The following is a 13,641-nucleotide window of genomic DNA, read 5'->3' on the forward strand; positions in this document are numbered from 1 at the left end:
TTGTAAGCTCATCCCATCCCATCCACCGCCAACCACCGTCGTCCGCGAAATGCAAAAGAAAAACGCTGAAAAGCAGCTGCCAACGCGACCAGGCTGAGTGATGTGGCAACAATTTTTTATGCGTTTGCAGCAGAACCGAACCGAACAGAAGCTACAGTGAGCTCTCGCTTGGGATGCTGAGCAAATGAAGCATGTGGAGAGCAGATTGTGCAGAGAAGTGCACTTCACTTGAGACTTGTACTTTAATTCCTTTGAGATCGGGCTTACCCTCTCCCAAAGAATTCTCCCAAACCCTCACTGTATCTGTTTCTGCCTGCACCAATTTGTATGCATCATCTTCAGCGCTCTCAAAAGCGAAAAATTAAAATCTTAGCAAAGCAAATTGTGCGCAAAAGAACCGGTTAAGAGATAGCGGTGCGGATAGGGACATGGGCAGGGGCAGGGGATAGAAACGGCTAACACAGATGAAAAGTTCAGGGTCTAATTGAAGAGCCCGCACATGAAGTTTATGCCTCAAAGCGGAGGGGATGATAAATGAATGATTTGTGTGCCGGAAAAGTGTGTCGTAATTAGCATATTATGCAGATTAATGAAACCAGCAGAAAAACTGACCAGAAAAATGCTGCCTGTCCATGGATGTCTGTGGAAAAGAGGTCGGATAGATAGCCATGGGAGAGGTGCTGTCTGGGGCGGCTGTCAGTAAGTTGAGTTTGTGTTTTCCATTAACATGCAGCACGCTCCATTTGATCAGCCCCTCATGCTAATGGCCATGGTCTACGTTCTGTTTGCTTTTCCCTCTCTTGGATAATACTTAATAATTGCTTTGTTGTAATTAAAACTTTTCGTCAATGTTTGCACTGAGGATAGCCGCCGAGCAAAGAAAAGATTGGGCAAATACGAGTGCGAATGGTGCCAGCAGCCAGAGATGTTTTTCCGTAACCCTTTCGTTTCGTACGTTTCCTTTCCTTTCCATTCCCCTCCCCGATGCCATTGACAAGCCACAACAGAGCTGACAGAAAAAGCCAGCAAATACCCATAGTGAAGGGGTGAAGCTTCCAGCACTTGCTAATTTGTATCTGTGTTGCGGTTGAGCGAACAGAATGGAGCCCAAATCCAGCCAAACCCCAAACCAGACCAAACCGTACCAAATGGGATGGAGCTGAACCGAGCTGATCCGAGCTCAGTGACTGAGGCACGTACTGCGAGCTGAGAGATGAGAGCTGAGAGCTGTATTTGGTCTCAGCTTTTGCATTGGTGGACCTATTATTATGCAAACCGCAGCCACAAGCTTTCCTTTTCTTTTCTTCCACTTTATTTTGCTGCCCGTTTTCCTTTTATTTTTTTGGGTTTTCTCTTAAAATAATTTTCATCACGCCCGCTGATTGATTGATTGGTATATGGATGTCCCCAGCCCCGCCGGATTTTGGGCCATTCAATTAAATGAATATATTAAAATTTATTTGCGAGGAAAGAGCTTAAAATGTAAATTGTTTCCACTTGATGGAATGTTCATGAATGCACTGCAATTCTGATTGTGGAGGGCCTTTCGAGCACTTCTGATCGGTTAAAGCTGTTAATGAGCTTAGCGGAATAATTAGCTGCCATTTGTGTGGGACCAACGAGGCGTATGCGTGATTTGTGCAGCAAAAGGTGGTCTCTTGATTCCGTAAAATCAAGGCAAATGGCTATATAGTTAAGTGGTTCGATATAAATTATGCTTTCTTCATGGTTTTGGCTTACAAAAGGCTAGAAAAAAATATTGATTTCATTTGTTTAGCTGTGGCAGCGGGACGTAGTTATATTATGGGATAGATTTGGATATTTATTGACAGAACGACTGAGGCTCACTGGGAAATCGCCCACCCAATGCGAATACGAATACAAATCCCAATCCATTCGTTAAATCACCAAGAACCGTATCGGCAAGGAAAACACACCCAATTTTAATGCAGATGAGCCTCACAGACAACAACAACTTCCAACTTAATTTGTATATTTAATTATTTTTCAATTAGCATTTTAATTGATTTATGCGACAGCGTCATTTACCATTCCGCTCCCGTAACGGTCTGGAGCCGGACCTTAATGTGGCATTGATTTTGGTCGCCAAACATCTTCAGAGGCCATGGTAAATCATTGCCAATTTAATTGAAAAGATTAAACATTAAAATATCAATATTCCATTGATTACATGCGGTCCGGTTTAACTGCATTAATTTTGATGGGCACATACGATAAAGGTTTTTCATCTTACTTTTTTGTGTATTTTATTTATTGCCGGTCTGCTGCTGTCGAAGGTAAATAAAATGTCGCTCCCCTGCCACTCGCACTCGCATGACAAGCACAACTCGCGTAAATCAGATGGAAACGGGTGGTTCGGTTCTATAGATAGACTTATCTGATGGGACATATGCCCAGCCCATGGGATGGGATACATGTCGCTCTATTGCTGCCTAACAGGTTAGTGATTGATTGCCACTTTTCTGCCAAGATTTTCTCAATGACTAAACAAAGATAATATAATAATTAAGCAATCTGTTTAAGGTATTTTATTAATTGTAGCTCTGTACATATATCTTACTTAATGCCTAACACTTCTAATTGATTGGTTTAATTGTATTGAGATTGAATTGGAATTTATTTGTTAGTGGTTTCTGTTACTAGGCAATCTCATCACATTTAAGGGCATCACAGATTCGCCCTTATTGAAGCGAAACTCTTTACCCCACGAAAACAACACACCAAACAAAAAAATATTATATAAATAAACAAGTACTAGTAAATATACAAATAAATTGAAACAAGAAGCTTAAAGAGTTGCCAGTCGCTGTGACAGACAGTCAGAGAGACACACAGACTGCAACAAAATACAAACTTGTGAATTATTAAAAATGCTTTTAGAGCTGTTCGAGCAGCCCTAAAGCCTAAACGTTGACTTTTCCGGGACCTCAGACCGCCACCAAAACGTGGGTTAAGTGTAGCACATACATAAACATAAGTATACATATGTAGCAACCATACACACGTTTGTGTGTGTGTCAAAGTCTTATTGAAATTTTCATGAGGCAGCAGTCCGAGCAGATAATGTGCCAGGCCTTTTTATTAGATTTTATGTAAATACTGTCTTAGAACACCGACCCCAAGTTTGTGTGGAGGAACAAGAAAGAGCAACCACAGACCGGAAAAAATCAAATAAATATATAATCATGCGGTTGCCGCAGAAGTATGCCGCGCTTTTCAAATTGGTATAAATGCGGCACGCAGTGGAACAGAGGCGCCACGGCGGGGTGCCTGACACCCCTGGAGGACTAGGGCCTCGGGAGGAGGTGTCGCCGAGAATGTCTGGTTAGGCGGAACGGAGAAACCTTTTTGAGGATGCCGCGATTGTACAACGAATGTTGCTTAAAAGCCGCGTGATGAAATAAAATAATAATCATGATGCTGTTGAAAGACGAGTTGGCAGTCCCTTGGCTGTTGCCCCAGCGCTGGCCCGCCCGACCAAATTATTCCAACCTGAAGGAGCAGCCTTTGTCGCGAAGCAAGAAGTTTTTTTAGGCGCCCGCACTTGTGGGAGCTGTGCCGTTTAATTAATTAAAGGTGTTCAAATAAAATACAGAGTCGCGCTTGCCAAATTTGTTGCCTTTTCCCATTACACACATGTTCAAGAATGGGTGTGCCTGTCGGGGTTTGGGTGTATACATATGTACATGCGTATGTGTGTTCCTTTTTCTTTCAAAAGGTTAGGTTGGGGCCATTTTCCGAAGCATTTTGTTAATTGGGATCAAGCGAGGAAAGCGTACCCCAGAAGAAAGCGTATTAAGGAAGTAAGAAATTTAAATTCTTTATCAGCTTAAAGGAATGAGAGCAATTATTTTTTGTATTATCTGTTAGTGCATTTCATTCCTTATACCCCCAAAATCTTAATGGATGCCTGAATATTTTATTATATTTTATATTCTTTAGTTTATTGTTTGGTTATTTTTTTAAATGACTTTCAAAATTGGTCAGTGCATGCAATATTCGATCTTGATGCAATGGTCTTACCTGCTGCTACTATTACCAATTATATATTATTGTGGGTGAGCCTTGCGGCTTTCTTTGATTCTGTTTGCCACTGCCACAACACTCTGCCACACTCTGCACACTGCACTGCACCACAGCCCTTGGGCCCTGGTTCTGGTCTATGGTTCGAGTTGTTTGCTTTGAGCTGCAATTGCCATGCACATTTTGCCGGACATTTCATTTGATTATGCTTGGCTGGTATTTAAAATTCATAATTGTTTGCAATTTATTTATTCCACGAGAATGAATTCTGTTAAATGGTTTACACTTGGGTATGAGGGGTGCCTGGGAAATGTATTCGAAGATTTTTTCGCTTTTGTTTTGTATTCACGACAACTTTTTGCACAGAAAACTTTACTTGTTATCGTTGTTATTAGTGTAAATAAAATGCATTGAAGAATCGAAGATCAGTCCAAAGTCGATTCGAAATTAATTTGCGTTGAATTTGTCGTGAAAGTTGATATTGACTGGGAAATTGTCACTTGAACTTTTGCGGCGTATTCTCAGCGCGCAGTGTGTTGTTAGGGCATCCCCATCAGCCAGAAATACGAGAGTATCGGAAGAACACCTATTTATAGCGCTGCCACTCGCGTCCACACCCAACGGCGATTCAAACAGAACAGAACGGAACGCCACTGCTGCTCGGCGTCCAATGCCGTCCTTAAACTTCACGAGCTTTTGTCGGCAACGCACAGTGGCGTTTTTGCCGAAAACTGTCTCTAAATATTAGACTTCGGGTTGTTGAATTTGGCAAGGCAGAATCCTAATCTTATGCCTAATTCTTCTCGGTTTGTCCTGGCCCTTGTTTGTGGACTGCCTTTTCCTGATACCCGCGATATAAGTTCAAGAGTTGCGATTTTTGCCGCGTGTTTCGAGTAAAACGAGCCACTGTGCTCCATGGCTCGTGCGAGCCACTGTGCGTCGCTCGTGTGCTGGCTTCGTGTTCGGCGTCGGTTAAGCAGTTCATGATGGTACCGCTCTCTTTTCATTCACACACTCTCTCTCTCTCTTCGTTGCCAAACTGTTGATTCCGCCTCAAATTGAAAATTCCATTTGCTAGTTTTCGTTTTTATTTCCAATGCTGGGGAATTTCTAGATAGTAATTGCTTCTCCTCATAGACAGAGCACCGTAAAGAGAGTGGGGGGAGTCTGAGTTGGAGTGGGAAGGAGTGTGACAATTCACATTAGACATTCATGGGAGTATGATGATGGGGAGGGGCACAACTGGGAGTTCTTGCTGTTATTCCTTCATTCTTTTATGGCAATGAGTTAACAATAATTTGTAGCTGCGTTTGGATGCTCTGTGTGCAGGCAGGAAACTCAATTATCTGGGAGCATGAGAATGGAAAAGATGAGAAATACGAGCACTTCAAAAGTGTAATGCATGTACATAGTACATACTCCCATATGTACGGGTAAACCCTTGTCCATCCGGATATAATCTAACTCTCAGTCTTTGCCTCTCTACTGCTGCTGTCTCCTGTCGGCATTCCTTCTGGCTGGATCCGCCCAGCCGCTCGCTCCCTTTGCCTCTTTGGTGTCAATTAAAGTTTTAACAGTTGCATGTCACAGCAAATTAACGTGGCAACAACAGCACATGCACAAAATGGCAAAATGTGGCAAGGTCCTGGCCAAATTATAGACCCAAGTGCTAGCAAAAAGACAGATACAGTGAAACGGGGTTGGATGGAACACAATTTTTAAACCATTTCTCACCAAAGAGAGTATTGGAGATAGTTGGTAGCAGAAGTCTCTCCGTGACTATCCACATTCCACTGTGGCAGGTGCTGGGGTAGCCCCCCCATGGACAGTTTTTCTTCATAAACATTGGCACATGGTACATAACACATAACTTGACCAAAACACATTAAAGTGTGATATGTGAATTGCTGCTTGCAACCCTAACTCAGACACAGACACAACACTTCTACTCCTTCTTCAGAGAATTTGTTCACCTCAAAACGCACACAAATTGTTGACTGTCTCCGTTTGTGCCTCTGTGGTTAGGAAGTGGGTCACGTCACAGAAATCTACATTTTCATTCCATTGAACACATAAAAGCAAATCGAAACCGGACAACAAATTGGGCAGTTCTCGTTGCCATTATATTTGTACCATTTTTGTTGCTGTTGTCTATAGTTTTTTCAATGAATCCTTTCGGTTATTAACGGTTCAGTGGCCTTGTGTATTGCAAAAGATTTTGTCACCAACCCGGAAACAATTCATCTGTAATTCGATTCGAGGAATATCTCGAGTTATTTCATATTTCACTTCGTATCTGTCAACCCCGCACCAAATTAATTTATCTTCCAGCTGAAATGTGGAAAAATACCGGCAACAGAAAAATATATATATGAACAAGTGTGTAGGAAAATTGAGGGAAATGGAAATTGAAAAGTTGCAAATTACAATGACTTCGATCGATATAAATTATTCGAATACATATACATATGCATATGCATTCTATATCTCTGGTACATTGTTGTGCACATCCGATTGGGGTTTCAGTAGTTGTTGGTTTTATGTTTTTATTTTTTTGTGTTTATGGCACAAATGAATTGGCATCTTTCGAATGTTTTTGGTCCCATGCCCATGCTCTGCGGACCCCTCGTCGTGCTGCTCTTTTTCACTGCATAATCGCTAGAGATATTTGCTATTCGGTGTTTTGGCTTTGCCATTCTGTGTCTGTTTCTGTGTGTGGCTCTGTGTTTGGGTCTCTTTGTGTGTGTTGCTGCTGTTTCCCTTTGTGTGTGTGCCTTACTGATGCATTGAACCAGAAATATGTAGATATGCCAATGAGTTTTCCTTTCTTTTTTGTTCCTGTGCCATTTTGGCTCCCACTGGGGAGTACGCCCAATAGTATGGCACGATTTTTGCCATCTGCAGTGAAGCCTCTCCAGTGGGATTACAGTTCCTAGGGGAGTAAAGTGTGTTTGTTCAGAAGGAGCTTGCCTAAAAGGCTCATCCTGTTACTATATTTAATTATTTAATTTTCCTGTCTTCCTGCCAGCCTATTATCATATTAGCTATACAATCAATAGGAGCTTCAACCCACAAGTGGATATTGATTTTCCCAGTCACTGGTTTCCGGACCTAACTCAACTTTTGTCCCCCCCTCGGGCACCATCCAAATATCCACTTTAATAGCAGGTGAAATTTCCGACAAAGGGCAACTGCCATTCAGAAGTCCACGTGGGGGTTAAACATTTTTAAAATTTCCCAGAAATTAATTATCCTAAAAATGGGATGAACCCAGTACCACCAGCCATTGTTTGAGAGGCTCAGAGATAATGAATTTGTCATTGTTTAGTTTTAAAAAAGTCTCCTAAAGTCACTCAAAGCCGTGGGTCAATTACTTAACGGAGTTTTATTTTTGGTTCCGTTCATCCAAATGTTATAAGGGCGGTCAGGTTTTTACAAAGCCCCCTAACAAATGAAGAGATGCCTTAACATACAAATCTTGATTTCATTTGATGAATGAATGGACCAAAGGAATTTAAGCTCAAGTCCAAGACCGGCTCCTGGCCGGCATCGCTGGGAAATCCAATAAAAGATTAGCCAAAGCCACAAAAATGCGAAGCCGCGCCTTATTTTAATTATGCGAACACAGATTTCTTTTCTTTTCTTTTCTTTCGGGCATTCCATTTGCTCGGAAGATGCTGAGCCGGCTGACGAGGCAGTTGGCCCAAAAGGAATGCCATTCGGCCAGAATGCAATAAAACAATTTAATTAAATTTTATGTGAGCCAAGTGAAAGTAAATGAAAACAAATAAACCACAATTTACTTCCGACAGATGGCACATGTGAACTCCTCTCTCTCTCACTCTGGGCCGGCACCATATTCTGTTCCATATCCATGTGGCAATTATGAGTCTAATGGTGTGGCCTACGTTTCTTTATTCCGTTTCCATTTTGCCACAAACTGTCACACATCATCAGAGTACAGAAGATGAACACCCTTGCAGACCCAACCCGACCCAACCTGACCCGATCATTTGGGCATTTAAAAACTTTGCCTTTAAGCAACTGTTTGCCAAATATTTCATTCTGTTCCGCTCTCTGCCTCGCCCTCTCCGGGGCTTCTTATGTGTGTGTGTGATTTATGCATGTGTTTAAAATGCTTTGCTTGTGCATAAATCGCCGGCAAAGTTTCGGCTGGCTCCTTCTGGTCCTTCGGCCCGAGCTATGTCCCAGCTACTTTGTCTGGGTTATCCATCCGGAGTCCGGGCTCCGTCCCTCCTCTTGGCCTCATTGACCACTCTTATGTTTGTGCTTAGGTTCCGGCCTAGGAATTTCCTTTGTTTGCTGATTGAAATTGACTTTCAGGCGGCGAAGACAAGGCGCCAGTTGGACTACTAACTGACCAAAAGAGCTACAACCAAATGTGGCAAGGAATGCTGCCTCTTGTCGGTTCATTGCAAAGGTCACGATGAGCGATTTAAGGGGGATGTCCAATAGATTTGTGTGTGGCCATAATCCATTATATGCCTTAATGTTGGACTTGTCTTTCTTCATTCGGATATATTGACAGCTTTGAAGGCACACAATTTGAATACATTTCATTCTAGGGTACGCTTTTAAAGTAAACTTTGATGGGGAAGGACATGTTTATAGTTTCTGCTTTCTTAAATGTTTTTTTCCAAGGAATGAATTTCCAAGATGAAAGATTCTTTTATCTTTGAAGTTTCACATATCTTTTCAGAGTTCCCTCTGCATTGACATCTTGATTTTCCGTACTTTAGGCCAATTAATTCTAATGTCCCATGTCCTTCAATCCCGAGTCTATCTGTCGATGGACAGCTCATGCAAATTCATGGCAGAGACGACTTCGACCTCAATTAGTTGTAAATACAAGCTCTTGACCAATGCTCGACCATGATTATGGCAGAATAACAAGCATACGCCAGGTGGGGAACCGGATACGTCAGCATGGAGATGAGGCTTGCACTTGTAGGACGTTTTTGAATGTGGACTGAGTCTGGGAGTGGGCCCATCCAGAGAGGGGCTCGCAAACAAAGCCAATTAGCAAAGACAACAGCAAGAAATTGAAGTGGAAGATGTCCAGAATGAGAGGAGGAGTCTCCTGGCAACTAATCTCTGAGCTTCTCGCGTGCCTAATATTACTACTGTGGGACATGACAGGCACGTAGGAATGAAAGTGCGAGTGGAAACTGAGAGAGAAAGTTTGATAGATGGAGCAAAAAAAATGCCAGTGAATTAGTCCTGATTTGGATGCGTGCGTCACGTTCTTGGAGCTGCTTTTACTTTATTTACCTTGATTCGTTCCTTGGCTTAGTGATAACAATGGGAAAGAGAACAAAAAAGGTTGTAATCCTTGCTCTCTGTGGCAGTCGGTCGTCCTTTTGTCACCTGGAAATTATCTCTCCCCTAAGCCTCTAACTTCATAATGGAAAGATCTTGTAGCAAATAAAAGCATCTCCTGAGTGCATTACATATACATATCAGTGAGAACAGGGGAAATTATTTACATAACTCCTGCAAACATGCATGTCCAAATGGCTTTGTCAAGCTTCAAGCACTATAAAGTTTCACTTTAACACAATTAGCTCCATCGAGAGCAGTCTGTTCTCCGCGTTAATGCAACGAAATCCGCTGAGCCATGAAGATTTCTCCAACGAATGTCTGCCTCTTTGGTCTGCTGCTGTTGATTTTTTGCTGCAGCTTGGAGGCTCAGATTGAGGACACGACCACGCCTCAACCGGCTGCTGGCAGGAAGTGCTTTAAGAAGGGCTATCGCTGGGCACCAAAACGACAAAAATGTGCGAAAATGAAGCGTAAAGTAACCCTTCCGCCAATGCGAAAATGAAGAGTAAAGTAACCCTTCCGCCAATACCACCGGAATCGGCACCTGGGCTCCCGGTACCATTAACTTTCATTTAGCACTAGTTTTCATCGATGTCGTAGTGAGAATCAGTCAATAAAGGCAGAGTTCCGAGCTTTGGCTCCCTGTGAAAGTTGTCCCCGTTTCTGGCATTAAAGTAGGATTGGCCATCAAAAAAATAAATGAACAGAAATAGCCTGCAATCGTTGAACTCGCATTGCCATCATCTGTCTGGGGCTGAGGAGCGAACGAAAGGACTATTAGCTGGCCTCTCAGCATATGCGGCATTCGAAGGTATAGAAATTTCCAATGCAACATCAGTCGGTCCCCCAGTCGGTCTCGGGTGCACTTCAACGGGAGCTTAGGGCATTTGTAATGATTGAATTTGAATTGCAAGGCAAAGGCAAAGCCGGAAATCTCTCATGTGTTTATTCGAGACTCGAAACTTCTTGCTCTTCGCCCCCACCACAACCCCCTGGTTCTGCTGCGATGGCAAGTAATCCCTGCCCTTCCGCCTGTCCGGCTCTCGAATCTTTTTGCCAGCCTTTTTTTTCTCCCCCTTTCTGGCTGCTGGCTAAAAAAAACATTTTATTTGGCAGCAGCTAAAGAAATTGTGATTTAAATTCTGTAAAAATATTGCATGGGATCGCTAGCGGCTTTAAGGGCTCTCTGCCAGAATTTTTCCAACAATTTGAGATGGTATTTAGTTGCAGTTGAAGCTTAAGCTGCCATTTCTTTGGCATTTTTCTCATCCCACTTCCTTTGCCTGAGCTCTCAAAAATTCCTTTCGAAATTCTCCATTTTCGGTTAGTGCTTCAAAATTCGAGTTTTGCCTTTGACGAAATGCAACCCATCGATCCGAACAATGAAACGGCCCACTCCTTTGTGGTGCTGGGTGCTTCGGGGCGACTGGCCATGCAGAAGGTTTTTCCAGCCCTCTGGGCTCTCTACAGGGACAACCGACTGCCGCAGGGCACCAGAATTTTCACCTTCAGCCGCACAAAGCTCCACACGAGGACCTACCGGCTGACATGTGCACCCTACATGAACCTGGACCCGCAGCGCGATCCCCAGAAGTTTAACAGCTTCTGGCTGACGGTGCACTGTGTGCAGGGGCAGTACGACCAGGCGGAGGACTACGCAGCCCTCACAGAGGCCATGATTCGGCAGGAGACGAAGCACAACCAGATCTATGCCAACCGCATCTTCTACCTCGCGCTACCCCCCGTCGTCTTCGATCATGCGACCACCAACTTGAGCCGAAAGTGCAAGTCGTTGACGGGCTGCACCCGGATTGTGGTGGAGAAGCCGTTCGCCAGGAACGATCTCACCTACCGGCCCTACCAGACGGCCCTCTGTCAGACGTTCAAGGAGTCGCAGATCTACATGATTGACCACTTCCTGAGCAAGCAGATCTCGCAGAATCTGTTTGGCCTGCGCTTCGCCAACCTACTCTGGTCGGGGACACTCAACAACCGGCACGTGGCCGCCGTAATGATCACGGTGAAGTGCGAGAAGCCGGTAAAGGCTCGGGCGGAATACTTTAACTTCTTCGGCATCATCCGCGACGTTATGACCAATCACATGATGCAGCTGCTGGCTCTGGTGTCTATGGACAAGCCCTACTCCAACACCATCGACGACCTGCGAAACGAGCGGCTGAAGCTCTTCAAAGAGGTGACCACCGCGAACATGGGGGACGTGATCCTTGGCCAGTATCGCAACAACCGCATGGAGAGCGATCCCGACAAGGTGGGCTACACGGAGCACAGCTACATACCCAAGGACTCGATGACGCCTACATTCGCCATGGTCGTCCTGCACATCAATAACAGGCGTTGGTCCGGCGTGCCCTTCATTCTGCGTGCTGGCAAAGCCATGAACGACACCAAGACGGAGGTGCGGATCCAGTACAAGTCGGCGGAGTGCGACGAAGGGAAGAACGAGGAGCTGGAAATCAGGAATGAGCTGGTCCTACGAGTCGCACCCTTCGAGGAGATCTTCATGCGGCTGCTTTTGAAGCAGCCGGGCGAGGAGCTCTGTCTGAAGGAGACGGCTCTCAATCTGCGAGTGGATGAGCGGAACACCAAGTACATGCCCAACTACAACAGCCTCATCCTGGACCTTTTCAAGGGCAACCAGAGCATGTTCATGCGCACCGATGAGCAGTGCGAGATCTGGCGCATCTTCTCCCCCATCCTGCAGAGCATCGATCTGGATCGACCCAAGCCCCTGCCCTACGATTTCGGATCACGGGGTCCAGTGCTCGCCTACCGCAAGGCCGAGCGTGTCGGCTTTGTGTTTTTCGCATCTGATGAGTGGCGCGAGAACAAGGAGACGCTGGACTACACAGTTAAGAGCAGCAGGATCCTGAGTGGGCCACACCATGCATTGAAGCCCGAACGAGCGCAGGTCAAGCTGAAGTCCAGTGAAATCTAATAAAATCAGCAACAAAGAAAGTTTTTTAATTAAACAAGTGCAACCCAGACCTAGGCAGAGACCAGTTACAGTCACTGCAACTAGCAACGAGCAACTTGCAACAATTGCTGCACCAGTTGGCCATCAGCAAGAACGGGTTGCTGCACCTTGACTTGGTCTACTGGCTTATCCCAACTTATCAACACTTTGTTCGGTGTTGCTGCTGCTGGTCTGCTGCTGCTCTGGGAGGGTATAAATAACACGCATGATTTGGCCATTGTCCCTTGGTCGGACTCTGGGGGCTGTAGGTAGCTCGTAAATAACGAGGAGGTAGCACGGAACAGTCAGTGACTAGGGAGTTCTCTTTCCGAAAACTTTAATAAGGAAATGTAACAGTGACAGATGCAAATCTTTCACGAACAAACAGGAATATATAAGGCTAGGCAATAACCGCTTATGCAATGGGTACACTTACAGACTTGTAGCTTCATTACATACATACATGCATACCACACCCAAAGTTTCTTCCAGTTCGTTAGAGTATTAACTGGTCCTGGGGCTGTAGTGAAGAAGTTGGCCAGTTGCTGTTATTCTGCAGGAGCTGGCAACTTGCCTGCTCAACGCTCGTCGCTCGTCTTGTTCAGTAAAAGTTTCCAATAACTGCATAGCAGTTGATGAAAAAAATGTATGTATAAAATGTATATACACCCATACCCCCGTATAACCTAAAAAGAGATAGATAGAGAGAGAGAGGGAAAGGGTAGAGAGAGAGAGAGAGAGAGAATGCCTGAGAAAGTTACTTTGATTTCTTAAGCGCAAGTTTGGCTAAGAAAACTTCTTCGAACTGCTCAATCACCAAGTCTTTGACTTCTTGTTTACCCCGTAAACTTAGCTGCGGTCAGTCTATGGCCGTTCGTGTTTTTGTTCCTATTTCTGCTGCTGCTGCTGATGATGATGATGATGATTCCGCGCTGATTCAGCCAAAGTTCAAATGTAAATTGGTTGCGGGAATGAGCGGGAATCAAGCGTGTCCCGTGTGCTCCAAGAGATTAAAGCCCTTCCCGTTGAATTTCGTGGAATTCCCATCTAATTAGCTAATGCACTAAGTGGTTTATATGTGCAACACATTGTTATCCTTGGCACACATTTGCTGAAAAGATTTCCCTGCCCCGACTGTGACCTGCTTGCCGCCTCGATTTGTTCATGGTCTTTTGTTGTTCTCTTGATGCTGCCACCCACGCATATGCTTTGTGTTATTTTTCTTTTCTCTCTCCTGTTTGTTTTCCTCCTCGATTTTCCGGGGGTTTTCCTGCCTTTCG

At 44.4% G+C, this 13,641-nt stretch overlaps 2 protein-coding genes across 2 annotated transcripts in view; one reads left to right on the top strand and one right to left on the bottom strand.

Annotated features, from left to right (window-relative positions):
• LOC117894474 (tyramine/octopamine receptor) overlaps window positions 1-4,689 on the bottom strand; it is a 30,479-nt gene extending 25,790 nt beyond the window's left edge. The window contains exon 1 of the mRNA XM_034801574.1: window positions 4,045-4,689. The gene's annotated coding sequence lies outside the window, so the exon portion shown is untranslated. The remainder of the gene's footprint in view (window positions 1-4,044) is intronic.
• Window positions 4,690-10,662: 5,973 nt separating this feature from the next.
• LOC117894926 (glucose-6-phosphate 1-dehydrogenase) lies at window positions 10,663-12,358 on the top strand. The gene has a single exon (XM_034802230.1). The coding sequence runs from the start codon at window positions 10,748-10,750 to the stop codon at window positions 12,341-12,343; it is 1,596 nt and encodes a 531-aa protein (XP_034658121.1). The 5' UTR covers window positions 10,663-10,747; the 3' UTR covers window positions 12,344-12,358.
• Window positions 12,359-13,641: the final 1,283 nt, after the last annotated feature.

Source organism: Drosophila subobscura, chromosome J (genome assembly GCF_008121235.1).
Source record: "Drosophila subobscura isolate 14011-0131.10 chromosome J, UCBerk_Dsub_1.0, whole genome shotgun sequence".
NCBI lineage: Eukaryota > Metazoa > Arthropoda > Insecta > Diptera > Drosophilidae > Drosophila > Drosophila subobscura.